The 20,342-nt window shown below is 40.0% G+C and overlaps 1 protein-coding gene across 1 annotated transcript in view; it reads right to left on the reverse strand.

The window, feature by feature from the left end:
* The window catches only part of LOC145401925 (uncharacterized), a 443,277-nt gene that overhangs the window by 312,726 nt on the left and 110,209 nt on the right, over positions 1 to 20,342 (reverse strand). The window contains exons 9-10 of the mRNA XM_080274030.1: positions 12,638 to 12,707; positions 2,456 to 2,594 (exon numbers count right to left, since the gene is read on the reverse strand). Of these exons, the coding sequence (XP_080130156.1) occupies positions 2,456 to 2,594; positions 12,638 to 12,707 (209 nt within the window). The remainder of the gene's footprint in view (positions 1 to 2,455; positions 2,595 to 12,637; positions 12,708 to 20,342) is intronic.

The raw sequence follows: 20,342 nt of genomic DNA on the forward strand, positions 1-20,342 counted from the left end.
CGAGTGCCAGGGGGTTAACTCATCCTCTTGATGCCCACAGTGGGGGCGGAGGGACGTTGGTTACAAGATTGTGACAACGTGAGTTAACTTTTACCTGGTCGTGGTGTAGTGGTATGCTGCCTGGCTCTTATCTGAGAGTCCCTGGTTCGATTCCCAGCATATTGGTAATTTACCAGATGATTTTTCCTGTGTACAGTACAGGTTTCTCCCTTCATTCTGACTTGCCGTAAGTGCTTGGGATAGATTAAAAGCATCTACTTGCCCGAGTGCCAGGGGGTTAACTCATCCTCTTGATGCCCACAGTGGGGCGGAGGGACGTTGGTTACAAGATTGTGACAACGTGAGTTAACTTTTACCTGGTCGTGGTGTAGTGGTATGCTGCCTGGCTCTCATCTGAGAGTCCCTGGTTCGATTCCCAGCATATTGGTAATTTACCAGATGATTTTTCCTGTGTACAGTACAGGTTTCTCCCTTCATTCTGACTTGCCGTAAGTGCTTGGGATAGATTAAAAGCATCTACTTGCCCGAGTGCCAGGGGGTTAACTCATCCTCTTGATGCCCACAGTGGGGGCGGAGGGACGTTGGTTACAAGATTGTGACAACATGAGTTAACTTTTACCTGGTCGTGGTGTAGTGGTATGCTGCCTGGCTCTCATCTGAGAGTCTCTGGTTCGATTCCCAGCATATTGGTAATTTACCAGATGATTTTTCCTGTGTACAGTACAGGTTTCTCCCTTCATTCTGACTTGCCATAAGTGCTTGGGATAGATTAAAAGCATCTACTTGCCCGAGTGCCAGGGGGTTAACTCATCCTCTTGATGCCCACAGTGGGGGCGGAGGGACGTTGGTTACAAGATTGTGACAACGTGAGTTAACTTTTACCTGGTCGTGGTGTAGTGGTATGCTGCCTGGCTCTCATCTGAGAGTCCCTGGTTCGATTCCCAGCATATTGGTAATTTACCAGATGATTTTTCCTGTGTACAGTACAGGTTTCTCCCTTCACCTCCAGTCTCTTAAAAGCAGTGTGTCCAGGCACCTCAAAATGAACTGATCTTCAATTTGGCCCTCTGTTATTTTTTTTTTTAAATTATTTCTTAAAGGGAACAATCTTGCAGGCTTCTGGTCTTTGGTTCCTTCTTCTTTGCATCCATCCATCCACCCATCCATCATCAAATCCTATGTTGCCCCATGAGAAGCATAGGAGCCAGGGGCTAAGCAAATTGGTCCTGACATTTAAGGTCAGAGTGACCAACCTCACTCATCCCTGAGTGGCATCACATGTGCAATAAACCCCAACCATCCCTTGGATATAAAGCTACACAGGCTCAATCCAATCAGAATGCCTTAATTACTCACTACACCACCAGGTTCCAAAATTTGGTTATGCAGTTTCTGCCCAGCATAGTACTGTAAATGATTTCCTGGTGTACAGGAAACCATTTGGCTTGTCACTCAGTGTATTTAAAAAAAAAAAAAAAAAAAAAAGAAAAAAAAAAAAAAAGTAAATAAGTCTGTGGCATTCACCAGCTTACCATTCACAACTAGGCAAAACCTTCCACAATCTCTCTACCTTGATAAACATTTTTCCAAATCCATCAATGCCATAAATCTATAGGCTTTTCCACAAGTATACTCTACTACTGTATCTATCTCACTGCAAATATCTGACCTACACACCCTCTACTTCTCCTAAAGTCACCCTGTTTGTCACTCACTAGACCTTCTGATATATCCCTTGATCTCACAGTGGTAATTCTTTCATTTAACTTTCCTGCTGCACAGAAAGGCCTTGCAGGTGCAGTTGCTTACCTGCAGTTGATGAGTCTGCTTGTTCAGACAGAATGAGGTTAATCAACAAAAACAACAAAACTCAAGATTTATGTCATATAAATTTTTGCATTCACTTTGCTCACCCTCATTCTTGTAAAGAAGTACTATCACAGGCTTTTTTTATTCTACTGGTACAGTTCCACTCATTACAGCTTTCTTGCACATCTCTAACAAATACTTTATTCCACCCTCTCCACAACATTTAACCATCTCTGAATACACTGCATCAACACCTGCTGCCTTCCCAATTTTTTGCTACATCAGAGCATTCTTCACTTCTGCCAATGTCACATTTCCTGACACTACTTTCCTTTTCTGAACATCACCAATATCAACCACATTTACTAACCCTCTGCTCTCATCATTCCCTTTCATCAGCCTTTCAAAATATTTTTTCTATCTACCCTTATTTAACTTCCATTTGTAAGTAACCTTCCAATGATTCATCAGTAAAAGTTACGGAAGTGCTACCATTTAAATTTCATATACTGAGTATAGTGTATTTATTAGCTGATCTGCCAAGTTCCCAAATTTACATCACCACATGTATGAGAAACTAGAGATATTCTGCAAAACATGCCTTACATATAAAAAGGCCAACAGTACCAAATACTACATCACCCACCTTGAAGAGGAAGCGTGCAAACCTGATGGCCAACCAGGAGCGTTGTCTGATGTCTGTAATGGCACGTGAGGCCTCTCCATACAACTCCTCAACATAGCTATAATTACCTGCACGACACTCCACTTCAATCATCTGCATCCTGTATGTGTGCAGGAGAATGAGAGTCAGTTTCCTGTAAGCTTATGAGGCTCACTAGCACCTCTTCCCTGGCAGTTTATTTCTGTACATTATTACACCTTACATGCTAAATTTTGACACATCTTCCACAGGAGACAATACAGAGCACTAAACTGTCATACAGTACTGTGTTCTCTTGCACAAAAAAGATACATTTTTTTATAACATGGAAATGGATTCACCTTGAGAGTCTTTCTTATGCTTAATGACATCATCTGGTATTTGCCAGAATAAATTACATAGTATGTTATAATGCTGATGGAATTGATAGAGATTGCTCCACATCCCTTTACCTTGAAAGAGTATCTTCAAAGATGAATATACAGTAATCATCAGGCATTAGCCAGGATAAAGTATGCTCCATGTTTTGTGCTGAAAGGGCTCATATATACACAATTTATATCAATAATATGACAGATTAATTTCCAGTCATATGTGACTATGAAACTGTAAACACAGAGGGTCAACAGATTCTTCCAGGTTTATAAGTATATAACTCTGAACATCTGTGATGAACCTGTAGACCTATCTATGAATCTATTATCAATCCTGTTATGGGGACCTTATACAAAAGTTAACCCTTTTGGAATAATATCTTACTTGTTATATTCTTGGTACAGCCCAGTGATTTTTGCAGCTTAAACATCTCTTATCATGAGGGGTTAGAAACAATCTCCATAAACCCCTTCTCTATCTAAGTATCTTTCTTGTTTAATTCTGCTAATGCCAAATTATGTTATTCATCTTTAGGTGGAGCTCTAATCTTAAAGGGGTTGCTGTAAGTTAGATGCACCCCCCACTCCCTCCATTCACAACTAATCAACAGAAGCTCATACACAAACTTTTTACATTTTTATAACAATAAGTACAAGGTCCACATAACAATAAGTACAAGGTCCACATATATTGTTCGGTATATACACGTGTGTGGTGCTGAAGACAAGTCTACATGTGATGGTGCTGTGAATCCTGGGTGGGGAAGAGCAGTTGCAGCATCCACCCAGGTGCCAAATCACCTCATTCCTGCACTTCACCATGGGGAAGGGCCCTGGGCCAACCCTGGTGAGATCCACCACAAGAAGGTGCTGAATCCCTCCACGATGAATAGACCGTACGGTTAAGCCTTGATTTACCGAACCCTCTTTTATGGAACTTTGGTTTTAATGACCACCTTGTGCTGGCCAAACGTTATGTTCATTTAACGAACTTTGTTTGGTACAAGAATGGATGCATGGGAAACACCTACCAGGGGGACGTTCCTACACACACAGACACACAGACACAGACACACACACACACACACACACACACACACACACACACACACACACACACAGTGCAAGAGGGGGAGAGAGAGAGAACATCCGTCACTTTGCTCAGCACTGGTCACCTTTAGCCGCAACTGGCCACACCTAAATAATATCTTTATATGAGTCCAGCTCTGTACTAGGTTAAATTAAGTGATGTTCTAATACAGTAGAGCACCAGTTGAACAGGACAGTACTCCCGAGGTGGATGGCAAGCTGGTGATAGGGAGAGCTGGAGCTCCCGTTTCACCAGCCCTCAGGACTTGATCCTGACCATCTCCCTTTGCTGAACATTTTCAGTGCATTCATTTACACAGAGAGTAGGCCAGCATGCTCTCATAATACCTCTACCTTCAACTGTCTACAATACACTACATGCGCCTTATCACACCTTCTATTCACTTTCTTTAGTAATGGCCGCTGCAATGTTACTATCAAATGAGATGGTACCTCAGATTCCCACCACCAGCAGGGTAGGGCTGGCGGCACAGGGTCTTCCTGGTTGCCATCAAGTGACTGTGCCGGCAGCGACTGTTGCTATTTCCGCTAGTGCTCAACAGCGACATAATGTTGAATGGTTATTGCATTCTGCCAGGACTGACAACGCTGGTCTAGAGTGCGAGCTGTTTGCAGAATCGTTTAATCTAACCCAGCTGGTAACGCAACCAACCAGAATACCTGATAATCCAGCCATGATGCCCATCTCTTGGATTTATTCTTAACAAATAATCCAGATCAATACAGGATAGAGGTACTGTCACCACTTGGATCCTCTGACCACAATCTCATCAAAACCTCATTAGTTAGCCCCCCCCCAAACCTCCCCATTCTAAACCTGTCTGGATGACCCGATGGTACTTTGATAGGGCAAACTGGATGTCTATTCCTGGTTCATATTAACCCCTTAACCGTGGGGTGTCACTTTCGTGACGCTTGAGAGCAAGGGATCATACCGCGGGGCGTCACATTTGTGATTCTGTGATATTTTGAATTCACCCGGGATTTCAAGTGGTGGCTTGTATCATCTATCAGTACTGCCAATGTCCAACACTAGTCAGCACTCCTAATCTCATCTGTACTCCGATCCATTGTTGACAATTTAGTCATATCTCCCCTTTCTTGACTCCCCTCCCTACCTCCCCTCCATTACCCTCTCCTCTCACCTGCCCAGCAGTGCTACCCTAAGTAAATCTTCCCTGGAGTTTTCCACTGATTTCATCCATTGAAATAAGCCCTATGCCCTATTCTTATACAAAATAATATATACAAAAAAGAAATAAGGTAAGTGATAGTGTACTTCTTCCTTAGCCTTTATCATTCTTTTTCTGTACCTGCCCTCCTCTCTTCCTATTTCTCCCATCTTTCCTGTAACTTCTTATTGCTTTTCTTTCCATCACAGGTGGCTTTACATTGAGTGACAAGCCAAATGGTTTTCTGTAAGCCAAGAAACCATTTACAACGCTGGGTGGTAACCATATAACCAAACCATACGTGCTCCCTACGTGTCAACAAGTGGGTTGGTGGAGGGTTAGTGCCCCTCCCCGTAAAACAAATAACTCATAGTCAAATGGCCACCCCTTAAGGGATTATGGCATCCGGCAATAGATAGATAGTGCCATACACCTGGAATTGGCTAATTATCACATGACAACATCTCACGTGCACTTGTTCGCTAATTTTCGATGTTTATTTCCCCTTGAAATATGCCGTATATTCTATTCTTGTAATAAAAATATATATAAGGAGGGAAGGGAGAAGCCTAAGTGATATTTACATTTACCTGGAACTACCTAATTTATTATGCATTGCCTAGATTTCCTGCCAATCATTTCATAGTGTATATATTAACAGCCGTCACCACGCTGACATTGGCAGCCTTTCACTGCCCATAGGCCACCATAGCAGCATTCAGTTTACTGTCGTCTTTCAAGGTGAAACCACGTCGGATTTGCGCCTGTCCAATTCCGCCGCTTTTTAGCCCCAATGCAAAGGACCCTGTGACCTCTACCCCTACTAAACCTTGTGTGGATAGGGGTAAAGGGTTATGTGACGGGTGTGGAACGTGAAATGGCTAATTTATCAATGAAAATGATGGACAGTGACTACGATCTTTCTGGTGACTAAAACAGTGCAAGTGGATATGTAAATAATGTGCAAACAGCAAGTGAAAACAATGAATATAAATGTAATGAACAGTGGAAAATAGTTTTATAAGTTACAGCAAGTGACAGTGCATAACACAGTGTAAATAAAATTGAAGTGTAAATAATGTAAATAAAATAGAGAATGTAAATAGAAATGTAAATGAGTAGTAATATAAGAAAACGAGTATATATACTAGGAGTAATGAAAGTGAAAGTTTCACTCTAGCATGTATGAATACTATGAGTTATGAAAGTGAAAGTGAAAGTGACAGTTCGCTCTCAATGCTAGTATACAGGACGAGAAAGTGAATGCTACGTATTTTACTGAAAGAGAAATTGAATGCCTACAGTGACAATAAACTACTATTACTGAAGGAAACTTATGGATAAAGACTGCAGATATATATATATATGTGTTATATAGTAATAGAAATATAAAGTGTGAGTGTTTTTATGAATAATAAATGACAGAATACCAGCGGCAAACGAGCGCAAGTGGGAAGCTGGTACGTGCACGGAATTTTCATTCCTTTCACATTTTTTTTTTTTTTTTTGGAGTATGGATTCCAAACTATTTGGAAATCATAGAATAGTGTTTCTAGTGATAATATCAGGCTGTGGTAATCATATTACGGGGTGTCGGGAAGTGTTAAGTGGAGACTTCGTTACCCAACTTCAGAAGTCTCCACAAGTCCTACTGTACTCGACGAAGGCTCAACAAACATCCCAGGAGAAAGCTAAAGGTATGTGCCATATGCATATGTAATTATAATATTCTAGGACTAATAACTGATTTTTGGCAAATATTTTTACAAAGTCTGTCGGAGAGCGAATATTGCCACGGGACACACAAGGAGCACCAAAACAACCCCGCGGTTTAGGGGTTAGAGGAAAGGAGAAAGAGGGAAGACATGATTGCAGTGTTCAGGATCATGATAGGAGTAGATAAAATTGACTGAGAAGATCTGTTTGTATGGGATAAGAGAGCAACGAGAGGACATGGAAAGAAATTGAAGGACATCAAGAAATATAGTTTTCCTTACAGAAGTACAGACCTGTGGAATAGCCTGGACAAAGAGATCGTCCAGTCTAAAAACTTAAATGAGTTTAAAGCTAAATCTGACTTTTTGAGAAACAGAGACAGGATCCCACAAGCGTAGCACATTTCCTGTATATCACAGTTAGATATATTAGGTAAATACATAAGTACTGTATCTGGAACGACTAAGACGAAAAGGTGGTGCAGGCGAAAAACATTCATGTGTGTAAAAGCAGACTAGATAAATGTGGAAATGGAGACAGGACAACACGACCATTGCTCAATTCCTGTATACAGTACTACAAATAGGTAAATACACACACACACACACACACACACACACACAGATGCACACATGCACACACGCACGCGTTCGCTCCTCCGCATCACATAGAATGTCTCATCAGTGTCTAGGTGACCAGCATCATGAAAGGAGCCATAAATAAAGCATTTATTGAGAAAAAGAGCCATTTAGACCTAGTTGTATGTTATTGTGTATGACTGTACAGCCAAACAACACTCAATATTTTACGATCTTTGTTCAGTAAAAGCCACAATGCCTAGGAAATTACTGAACAGCATGGTGTCCGGCTTTAACGTCATGGGTCTGGTATCAATTACTTCATTATATCAAAGGTGTACTGTACTGTACCTGTACAATGGCCCCACAAATATTGTTGTTTAACATATGGTCTGCTCAGCCAGACATACCAGGGCTAAGAGACACATATTGTATGTATACTGTATATACAGTACTGTATATTATATATGCATTAAACTCTAAACTATGCATTACCACATCTCCTGGCATACTTCAATTTCCATTACAGCAAATGGGACTGAATTTTAAAAATTAAATTGGATGCCCAAAAACTGAAACTCCAAAAGGTAATCATCAAGGGGACATGGGAACACCTTATTTTACAGTTTCTTTAGTATTTTTCTTTACTAAAGCCCTTCATGGGATTCTCTGAGTATTTTCAGAGCATGTTTTCATTTTTTTTTTTTTTCTTTAAAAGGGGTGAATAGCAATATCAAAGTAGTCATTATTTACAATTCCCATTGATACTGATGACATCTGGACACCATCTTGTGGTGAACCGATGATAGACAGGGACCATCATAGCACACCATTTTGGGCATTAAATTGCCCTTATCAGTGCTGATTTATCCAAACCTAACCTAAGTTTTCATAAATTAACCCAAGCTAATTTATCTTAACCTAACCTTACCTATATTATGATAACCCAATCAAACTTTTCCTAATCTAACCTAGCCTATCCCTTACTGTATATAACTATATTTTCCTTGTTTGTTCATGGATTCTCTTCATATTCGAAAAGGCATTTGTACACCATTACAAAGCCACTGAATCAATTCAAAGGTAAATAAAAATTTTTGTTAAAATTTAAGAGGTGGTCTGGTATCTCCTTGAAGATCATCTAGCACCATTTGTCTTGCCACTCAAAGTCTCCTGAAGTTATACACATAATTTGGAATTCTGGCTCACAACAGATGGCTTCATTTCATTCAAGTTTCTGACCTTTATGGTTTTATTATCATTTCATGTTCAATATTCAATAAACAGTAAAGTAGTGTAAGATGGAGGATTGAATTTGAGACCTGTAAGTCTCACCCTCATATACACTGCTACTGATGTTTCAATTTGTTTTGCAGTTCAAGTTCTTCATAAAGACCACATTACAAATTGTAAGATATTTTATTATTTATTTTCATATCTTGCTTTTGATGTTACACAGGACAGCAAAGACAATATTACAAAATTTTCCCCGATGGATGATGCTTACCAACATGGTATGTTTTCTGTGGACATGTGTGTGCCATGTGCTTAAGAAAATGCATCATTTATTTCTTTTTTTTAACCTGTTATAGCATTTGCATGTCCCTATCTTTTGTTTTCTTCCCATGTTTAATATTAAAGATGTATTTCCCTCCTCTTCAATACATTTCATGCTGTTTTTCCTCTTGTGTATCTTGTCCCAAACACAGACAATGCATCAGTCCCCCCACCCACCTCAGGTCATCTCTCTTTCACCAGCAACAGCAGCCATACTGCCAATCCTACACAAGTCTTATCAATTCTCCTGCTACTCTCCAGTTAGTTTATTCCGCCTATTTTCTTCTACCATATTTGTCGCTCATGTCTCACTCATCTCTTGCCTCAACCTTAGTTAAGTCTGTCTATCCTTTCTATCTGCCTTGTTAACCTGTCTTGCCCTGCCTAACTGCCTCCAATGGTTGGGTGTACAGTGTGTGTACAGTACATTGTACAGTACAGTACAATGGCATTTTATCATGCTTACTGCAGTACAGTCCATTCACTTAATACGTGATTTTCTACGACATGAAATGCCTAGAGCGCAACGAGGGTGTGAAAAAATTAAATAATCAGTAGAGCACAAGTTGGTTTTGAAAACGCAAAATTGGGGCCAGAATATGAGCCTAATCTGGTGTCACAGCCTACACTTGTACAGCGTGCAAGGAGGTGATGCAGGTCATGAATCACAAGTCATGGCCATGGATAGTGGAGATCTACCGATCTGACACATAAGCAATATCCAGGCAGCCTTTGAGGAGTTTAAAGATCAAGTGACAATGAACAAAAACTGTAAAGTGAGAGCTCAAGAGGTTTTGGATGCCATAAAAAACGACCTCCATCATTACCAAGTCAGGCACGCCAAGAAAGTGAACCAAAGGCATCAGACTCTGATCGCCACCTTCTTTACTCCAGCACAACAAGAAAAAGATCCAGTGTCCGCAACTTCAGCCGAGGATGACGATGATGGTGCATCTGTTGTGTTCACCTCGGACTTTGAGGGGTTCATGACTGATGTGGAGCATGTTGGTGGTGGTGGTGATGTGATAGAGTCGGATGGTGTGGAGGGTGCTGGGGCTGGGGCATTGTAACTACCTCGGAACCCCATCTCTTCAAGTCAACTAAGCCTTTCCTGCACAGATTTTAAGGTAAGGGGCTATTATGTTGGTCATACTTACTGTGTACATGTATTTAATGTCCCATAATACATAGACAAAATGACAGACTTGGGGCCATTATGGTGACTTTAGAGGCCGCCACCCCACCAATCAGAATTTCCCCATGAGGTATGTTATTTGTAATGCACGAAATTTCTAAAGAGTGAGGTCCTCTACCGCCTAAATTCTCATGTATTAAGCAAATGGACTGTACTTTTTTTTTTTTTAAGTTACACAGTACAGTTAAAGGGTTTTATAGGGGGTTAGATCCCCTTTGGGGAAGTTTGGGTAGAGTATTACGTCACTTTCCCTCAGTATGTCACCTTCTGACACCTTGGCTGTTTGCTGGATAACTGAGAGTTTACATAAAACACATTCTCACAGTCAAATTAATGCATGTAAAAAGTTTTTCGAACTGCAGTCAGAACGTCAACTTTTGTAATGATAAATTAGTGACCAACCCCTCCAGTACTACAGTAGAAGTCCGATTTTTCGGCATCTATGGGACCAGGCAAGTGCCGAAAAATCAAAATTGCCGAATTATCAAAAACCCTACCCACTCAGTACCTTATATGTTTCGGTGAACACTATCATCACTACTCATATCATTACAAATGTGTTTGGAGAGAGTACTGTATACTGTTTGATACTGTACAATACTGTAATGAATACAGTACTATACACGAATATGAAAAATAAAGAAATTAGTGAACATACTGTATATAAATGTAATGGTACAGTAGGCCTACAAGTTCACATGCACTTACCTAAACTTATAGTAGGTTCCTTATTTACATATGTACAATAGAAGGGGTTGATTGGACTCTGCTACTGCTGGAAGAAGTCCCCAGCAGTAGAAGGTCCTGCAACAGGCTCTAAGGACTCATGGAGAATTTCAAGACTGACAAAAAAAATCGGAAAATCTGCCGAACGATCAGAGATTTTCTTAAATGGGACAATTTCTCAAAACTGCCGAAATGTCAGATTTGCCGGGGAATTGGATGCCGAACAATTGGAATTTTACTGTATTATGTCTTTTATATTTATTCTTGTTACAAGCAAATGATCTTTTCTGGCTGAAAAGGGAATTCTCATAGTGGGGGATGGTTAAAAGCAACCTCCATCAAACTTCCACAGTTTTATTCTGCTAAATGCAACTGATTTCTTCAGTTTTGAGAGAAGTAGGAGTCTGATAACCACCATCATCCCTTGGAGGTACTGCTTTGGAAGTGATGTAGCAGCAAAAGCCAGAAAGCTGGCTTTGCACAACACACTCTGGTAAGGAACTCAACCATCTGGTACATTTACAGAGCAAAGATTGGGATGAGATTACTACAAATACATATCTTTTTACATAACTACAATCTGCTCCTTGGGTAGGCAGGATCCAATAGCCTTGGATGACAGCTGGCCTACAAGGAAAACTAATAAAATACTTTAAAAATGCCCTAAGTAAGAGTTGGTGACAGTGAAGCCACACAGCCATTCAAATAAACTTGCCCACACTACTTGGTGGTACACATGTAGTGCTGCAGCTACATGGCATACAATAACACTGTTAGCTGCCTCAAGAGGTGAAAAAGCTTTATACAACCATGCATGGCAAAGGCCTTCAAGAATGTTTAAGAAGGTGGTAGAAACACCTTCCCTAATACTCTCTCCAAATTTCTTCAGTGCCATATTAATTCATTAAATCTTGTTAACATAAAACAAAATTATTAACTTAGAAAAGACCTCTGGTAGTGAAAGAGTTAGAAACAATCCCCCATTTACTACTTCAGTACTAAGATTTTTCTTATATATATTACAATTTTTATTGTAACATGAATTTCTCCAGGTTATGCAAGACTTCTAGTAATGAATGGGCTGACAATGAGGCATTTCCCTAATTCACTATGATGATGGTATCTTATTTTATCCTTGCTACATGCAGATAACATTATCTACTTATGAAAGACCTCTGATATTAAATGGTTTGATGAATGCCCCATTTAATTCCACCAGTGTGAAACATTACTCCAAAGCAGAATGTACTAATCTGCAGATGGTGACAATAAAACTAAAAACACAACTTTCAGATGAATAAGTTAACAACTTCACTGCAGTGATGAACAGGTATATGCATTTCTAGTTTCACTGTTGCTAGAGAGACAAAACAATTTTATTCACCTTATTGGAGATATGTCATAGCAAAATGGGTTACTGGAGACAGCTTCTAATCCCTTCATTACAAAGTGAGTACAACTGTTTTGTGGTAGCAAGAACATGTAATAGATGTCTCTGGACTGTTAGATTGAGAAAAAAAAGGTACAGGGAGTCATTATTATAAAGCTTTTTTTTTTTTTTTTTTTCACAGTACTGTACATTTAAAGAAAACTTACTTTTACTTGAGTTCCAATGCCATCAGTAAAGCTGAGTTATCAGTTCCCTCAGTTTACAGTATCGATTTGTATGCCAAAAGATGTGATATTTCGTTCACCTCTAACATATAATGTTGACTGCCTGAACAAAATAAACCTACCTGGCCTCAAGCAAAGTCGGGTGTTTAGCTGTAACAGTTCGTAGGAGTTCCCGGCAAGTGTCCAAGTTACCTGTGGGGTGACTCAGAGTTAGACAGCAAATCTCTGCTTCATAACACATGGATGGATCTTCTCGATGACAGTCATAATTTACTGTAATACTGGAGAGAGAGAGAGAGAGAGAGAGAGAGAAAAAAAAAAAAGCAATGATGATGATGGAAAAAAAAAAAAAAAAATGGTGTTATGAGAGTAACTTCCCCTTTAATGGGCACGGTTCGCCCTAAGCTGAATAAAGTAATCTGGCTGTGCCCACGCAAACTGTTACTGTACGTGAGTGAAATCCTGTCCTACAAAAGGTTAATTAGGTGAATCATTAAACCTCTTTAGCCTGATGACATATTCTTTAAGTTAATCTTGCTATCTCCAGATGACTGAATCCGCTTACATGAGACTTACCAAACATGAGGTTAGAAATATTCTTCACTAACACCTTCAATATGATAGGTATTCTATCATCAGCCTGACCTTTTTTCCCATCCAGGGATGGGGCGAAACACAGTTTACAAAGCCAGGAGAGAGAAATCACAATAGAGGAGGGAACTATCATCAGCATGCTCAGTGACATGGACAGAGCACTCGTTCATTCCTCAAGTCATTTCCAAAATTAATAAAACTGTCTGGCAGTACTAGACCAAAGTGTAAGGGCAGTTTACACAGTCATCCCTAACCTTTTGGGTTTGACCCATGCTCAGCCCTGATCCAAAAACACCTTTGGATTTCACAGTCCCTCTGAATGACATTCAAGAGCTTACTAACATAGGAATATCTGCCTGTCTTGATGCAGCAGGGTTGGTAGTTCTGAGTGGCCAAAACATGGATGTAGCAAACTGTTAGAAGGAAAAGACGCCTCACCCAGCACATTCCATTCGTTGAGAATATTTAGAAATTCCAATGTGATGAATGTGGTAAATGGTTTGGCTGGAAAATGCACTTCACACATCTCCTACTAATACATTCAGGGGTGAAAAAATTTGTCAAAAATGAAAAATAAGATGCATCACTGGAATGAAGAAGTTAACTCATGGCAACTTCACCATGCACCAACTTGAAACATCAGAAGTAAGTTGAAAAGTGATGAACGCTGAGTGTTGTAAGAAGGGGATATATAAAAATAACTAAAGAGAAGTAATACACAATGTACACACGGAACTGATTTGGTTTATTAACGGGAACAGAACGAGTACTGTATTAGTATTTTCTTAACGGGGTGTTAGTCATCGTTTTTGTTTTCGTTTTTGAAGGCTCCAACATGCTTGCATGCATAAACCTTGGTCACCTAATGGCAGCTCTCCATGCTGCACGATCCACTGCAGCCTCCCTGTTCAGGCCCTTAACCCTGAGGTCACACTTAATGACCTCGTCCCATGTATTTCTCAGTATACCCCTCACAACCCCACCCTCAACATTAACACTTCTCATCTTCTGCACCCAATTATCATCCCCCATCCTCTCCACATGCCCAAACCACCTCAATCTACCTCTCCTCATCACAACACCAATACACTCCAGTCCCATCCTGCCTCTCAACTCTTCTATCATAAACCCAGCCCCTCCAGTCCTTGCACGCAGGGACGCACCGCACATCCACCTAATCATTGTCATTTCTGTAAGTCTGAGTCTGCGAATATCCTCCTCCTTTACTGCCCAGGTCTCACTACCATACAGCATTACACTCCCAACACATGCTGCATACAAAGACCCCTTAGCAGGTAGGGAGAGTCCTCTCGATGTCAGGAGAGGCAACAGCTCCCTGAACTTCTTCCAACCACTTCTCACCCTAGCCACAGAGCTAGCTCCAGCCCCACCTCCAGCACACAACATGTCTCCCAAATAATAAAACTCTTCCACACACTCAAGAGATTCACCAGCAAGTTCAATCCTATCACGCCTGACAATCTCCACCTGCTCTCCCTGACACGCCATAAACATAAAATCAGCATTATCTCGCAGTCTACCTCTGATACCACTACATCTCTTGTGCACCCATTTATCACAAACACCACACAAGATAGAATTACAAACTGCACATGGCCACTCTCCCTTGTCTCTGACAGTACCGCCACCGACACTAGATATCATCACTTTTGTGTTATCTGCATTTACCCTTAAGCCCTTGTGCCCCATACCATCTCTCCACTTCCTAAACTTTTCCTCCGCCTCCCTTTCGTTCTCTGCAATCAACACCAAATCATCAGCACACAACATCTCCCACGGGAGTCCATTTCTAAAGTCATGTGAGAGGGCTTCAAGTACCGTGATAAATAACACAGGACTCAAAACTGACCCCTGATGCACACCAACATTCATGGAAAACTCATCACTCAAATCTCCATTCACTCTTACCTGGGTGCGAGCACCTACATACACAGCCATAACCACCCTAACCAGCCACTCCTCCAAGCCAAGCTTTCTCATTGCCCACTTCACCACCTCCCTAGGGACTCTGTCAAAGGCCTTTTCCAAATCAACAAAAACAAAATACAGATCCCTTCTCCTACCTATATATATATACTGTATATTATATACAGTAATTCCTCTGCTATCCGATGTAATAGAGCCAAAGGCATGTCCGGAAAGTAGGCCCCTGGCTCCTGGACTAGTACTTAAGAACCCTAACCCAGCCTAACTTTGAAAGCCACCTAAATAACTCCCAACCGGACATGCCTGGCACCTATTTAAACCTATTTAAGACCCTACTCACACCAATAATGGACATAAAGCATGAAATAAATGAAAAGGAACCAAAGAATGAGGAATTAGAAGTGACTGTACCTCAGCCAAGTACTTTTAGCATGTCTGCGGCAGCCCTGTCTAAGGCTTTGGCAGTGGCGAAAATTGCACTGTCAGTTATAATTGTTTAACACCGCACATTGTTCTTAACTGCACCACGGCGGTTTCAACCAATTTGCACTCCACAGTTAATCCTATGCACTCTGAATTCTAATTTCTTAACACTGCACAACACTGTAAATTCCCGTGTGGTCTACTGGCGAGGTATTGCAGTTTATTCACTGTTTATTCACGAAAAACGAGCACGTGTGTCTTCCATTGCGATAAGGATCTACTTGCAATTGAAGTTAGGCAGTAACTGTTGGAGTGTTGGTGACAGGGAAACAGAGTTCCCAGATCACAACGGCCACATTACCACACTGCTCAGTTTTCATTACCAATTTAACTTTCCATTACCAAATTCGTAAAGCTAGCATTTATTCTTCACTAATTATATATACGAGTACAAGTGGAAATACATGTAATCACTCTCCTTATAATTAACAGCATGTTGATTATTTTCACGCTATGTAGGCTAGCAGATTAATCAGACAGAGCAAACAATTCACCATTTCCATTCCTGTGTATCCTCATACATGTCAAAAATCCGTTTGGTAATGCATTATTTGGATTCATTACCAAACAAATTTTTCATTACCAAAATTGGCCCACTTTTGGTAATGAAAAATACCAAATGGCAACCTGACAGGGGAGGGGGGAGGGGGCAAGGGGGAAGAGGGAGGGGGGAGAGGGTGAAGGGGCCATGGTGTAAACAGCTGTTTGGCGCCACGTGGCAATTTCAAATTATGGGTGGGAAAAAATTCAGATTTGGGGGGGATTTTTATCTTTTTTTGGCCATTTTTGGGTTCCGAAGGTCCAGGCCAACAATGTCCAGTAAGAGGGATGTCTGGAAAGTGGGCGTCCAGATAGTATGGGGATTACTGTATATATATACGATATATATATATATATATATATATATACTGTATATATATATACTGTGTATATATATATATATATATATATATATATATATATATATATACACTCGCTCCAAAAAGTATTGGTGCAGAATATGTGTTAACTATTATGACACAGGGACCAGAGGAAACTGGAAATTGCTGTTCTGTTCTCCAACATGCAGGCATCCCAAACGATAGATGACTGCTGTATCAGACACCTCTTGTGTCCTTCATAATGAGTAGGGAATGGCCGTAAATGTTACAATTTATATGGGTATTAACAGGCTGTCACTGCCACATGGTTGAATCATTCCGGATGGCAAAGGACCCACAGTGCACCGATACTTTCTGGAGCGAGTGTACAGTATGTATATGTACAGTATATATATATATATATATATATATATATATACACACACACACACACACACATATACAAGGTCTGTTCAGAAAGTATCCAACCTTAGGCTCTAAAAAAAAAAAATAGCCAACCTGTTGTTCTAGGACACTAATCCCCCTCAAAGTAGGCCCCTTCTGACTTGACACACATAGTCCGACATTCTAGCATACAAAAACACACATCCACACAAGACACACTGTATTCTCTCTTACAAAGCAAACTAGGATGACTCCGGACAAATTTAGAAAAGTTAAAGAACTTACTGATAACATAATCTAAGTTAGCAAAAGTTTTCTTGGTACAGTCACATAACATTACAGCATGCAAACTTGACTGACACTAGGACATCTCCAGAACTTGATAGTTTTTCTTTTTCCACTTGTCATATGGAATAATGGGCTGAGCATGGAGGGTGAATGAGGACTGCATGGTCTGTCAGTACCCATATTAAAGTAGCTATGGGTTAGAGACGTTGTTATGGCATGACTGTACAGTAAAAAATAAGAACACTGGAACTTTAATTGTAAAGGAATATGTGCAATTGTCAAGGATGAGTCCAGGAGAAAAGAAACATACTGATATGTGTAACGTATGGGGAAAGTCTGTTGATTTTACGATAAAAGTGTGTGCTTAGAGAAAATTGTGGTGAAAAGGGGTACTTCAGTCTGAAGGTTGATGAAGGATGTTGGGCAAGAGGGTGAGTAGTTATGGTAAATGAATGTGAAAAAATACATAGAATGCAGGCTGATGACGTTACCATGTAAAAAATAGCTAAGAATCAAAATGCCTCAATGAATGATGAACAACAGAGAAGTACATACCAAGTGCTTAACAGCCTCACCTAAAAGGCATACAGTTGCTATGGAAAGCATATATCTACAGAGCTATACTGCACCTATTACGTAAACTATAGCCTCACCCCCTCCCCACACACAGACTGTTAAACTGTGAGGCTGAGCTAAGATTTCAAAGGATAATATTGTTTGAATAAATATTGAGTCCATTTCATTAGCCATGCTGTTGTTACTTTTTTTAATGTTTTCTTCCTTGTTTCTGGATTCTACCTCAACTCCACCTTTAGGTGTGAATATGGGGCAATGATGATGATTGATGATGATGATGACAATTTAGGTGTGAACATGGGGCAATGATGATGATGATGATGATAAAAAAATCATTCAACCCCACATTACTGAACCCCTTCTGAGGTGTTAGGGGCCCCAAGGTTACACTACCAAAGTCAAGATCATGTAGCAAAGGGTAAGATTGACCAATTAGTCTACGTAGAGGGGGAAGAAAAAAAAAAATTACCTCTATAATGGTCCAGACCACTGCATTTATAGTAAAGTACAGTATGACCTCCGGCACGACTTCAGTGCTCAGCCACAAGACCACTATTTGTCTAGCTTCATAAGTCAACACACTAATTCAAAAATTAATTTTTGTTGATGCATATTCATATGTAACTAACCTCTGGTTTGCAAAAAGAAATACTTAACCCCCACTATTATCCTTAAATCTAAAATAACTTAAAGACACCCTAGTTTATGGTCTCTCTCTCTCTCTCTCTCTCTTCAGTTCATGAAACACCTGGAACCAATAATATGTACCAGTACTATCTGTTTTGTGGTATCAATACAGAAGAGTAATAAAAGAGAGAGAGAGAGAGAGAAGGGGTAAAACGGGTGAGTGAAAGGGACAGAATGGGGAATAGAATATACTGAAATGAGAAGATCATGAAAGATAAGAGTGAAATGGAAGAAAAGAAAGACAACAGGGAAAAAAATGTATGCATGAGAGAATGGGTCATTAAAAAGAAGAGCAAAATATGAGGCAAAAAAGAAAGGCACCAGGAATGATAAGAAGTACCAGTATAAAACTGGGACAAATAAAAACATTATGATTAAAGAACAAAGGATCATGCATACTTGGTATGACAAAGAAGGGAATGTGGAATGTAGATCAGAGAAGAATGGGAAGAAAGCCGTAAAAAAATAAATAAGTAAATAAAAAAAATAAAAAAAGGGCAAAGTTTAACAGTATACTAAGGAGGAAAGAAAAAACTGGAAGAGTTAAGGAAAGGAGTAATGGCCATATGCTTAAACACAAATGGAGAGGCCCTACTTTATTCCCTACTTTACATTCGTTCATTCATTCATTGCCAGACGCCATGTATCCCAATCGGGGTGGCCATGGGCTTAGAGTTAATTGTTTTACAGGGAGGGGCACTAATCCTCCACCAACCCCACTTTACACACTCAAAGAAACACAAGCAAGCCCTCAGTTTTTACATACTGTAGTATGCTAAGAGAGCATTAAAGAATAGGGGATGGCTGGAAGCCGTGCATGATCAGTTGGTATGTCGGAAGCAATCCCATGGGAATCACTGTGATTTCTTTCTCGAGATGATGTCCATCAACAACAAAAAACAAAACAATTTCCCTTTTATTTTTATTTTTTTTATTTTTTTTTTATTGTGGTGGGTGGGGGCACTCACCATCCACTCACTCGATGTAGTGCTGTTCTCAGGTGTCTACCCCTTCTTCTTCTCTTTCCTTCCTTCCTTCCTTCCTCTTCTGTCTTTTTTTCCTTCATTCCTTCCTCTTCCTACTGCCTATGGGTGACTTTACACTCCTTCTTTGTCTTTCTTTCCTTCATTCTTTCCTCGTCCTTCTGCCTATGGGTGACTCTAGACTGAGTGATAAACCAAATGGTCTCCTGTAAACCAGGAAACCATTTACTATGCTGGGTGGTAACCATACAACCAAATTATGGCACCTGGTGGTTAGTGGATAATTACGGCACTCCAATCAGATTGAGCTGGTGAAGGTTGATATCCAAGGGGTGGTTATGGTTTATTGCTCATGTAATGCTACTCAGGAATGAGTGAGGCTGGTCACTCTCATCTTAAATGTCAGTACCAACTTGCCTAACCCCAGGCTTCTTTGCTCCTCATGGGACAACGTAGGATTTGATGATGGATGGATAGATGGAGCACTTGTTTGTACATATACTTTCTATACTTTTATAGTAATAAACTTTTAAAACAATATTTATGTTGTAGTAATGGAGTAATATGAATTAGGTAATCCAGGGAACCACCTCATTAAAAAAAAAAAAAAAAAAAAAAAAAAAAAAAACTGATTTAGTAACTTAATAAAGGTGCACTGAAGTGTATTTTCAAGTATGAAGAGAAACCACCAATAATCAAGGAAAATGATTATGTATGGCATAGGTTAGGATAAATTTGTTTAGGTTAGACTAAAATAGGTTGGTAAGGAAAAATAACGGGTTGAATTACAAAATTTTATGTTAAGTTTGGGTAAATGGGCACTGATAAAGGGTAATTTCACTAAAAAATGGCATTTTAAGGTGGGTCCATCTGTCTTAGCGCAAAGGTTAGGTGTTTGGTTAGGTTAGCCTAAAAAAGGTTAGGTCAGTCTAAAATAGGCAAGGTCTATCAATCTATCTATCTCTTGCTAGACACCTTAATCCCATAAGGGGTGGCCACAAACA

This window comes from Coenobita brevimanus, chromosome 57 (assembly GCF_032717465.1).
Source record: "Coenobita brevimanus isolate Jiangsu-jjx chromosome 57, ASM3271746v2, whole genome shotgun sequence".
In the NCBI taxonomy this organism is placed as follows: domain Eukaryota; kingdom Metazoa; phylum Arthropoda; class Malacostraca; order Decapoda; family Coenobitidae; genus Coenobita; species Coenobita brevimanus.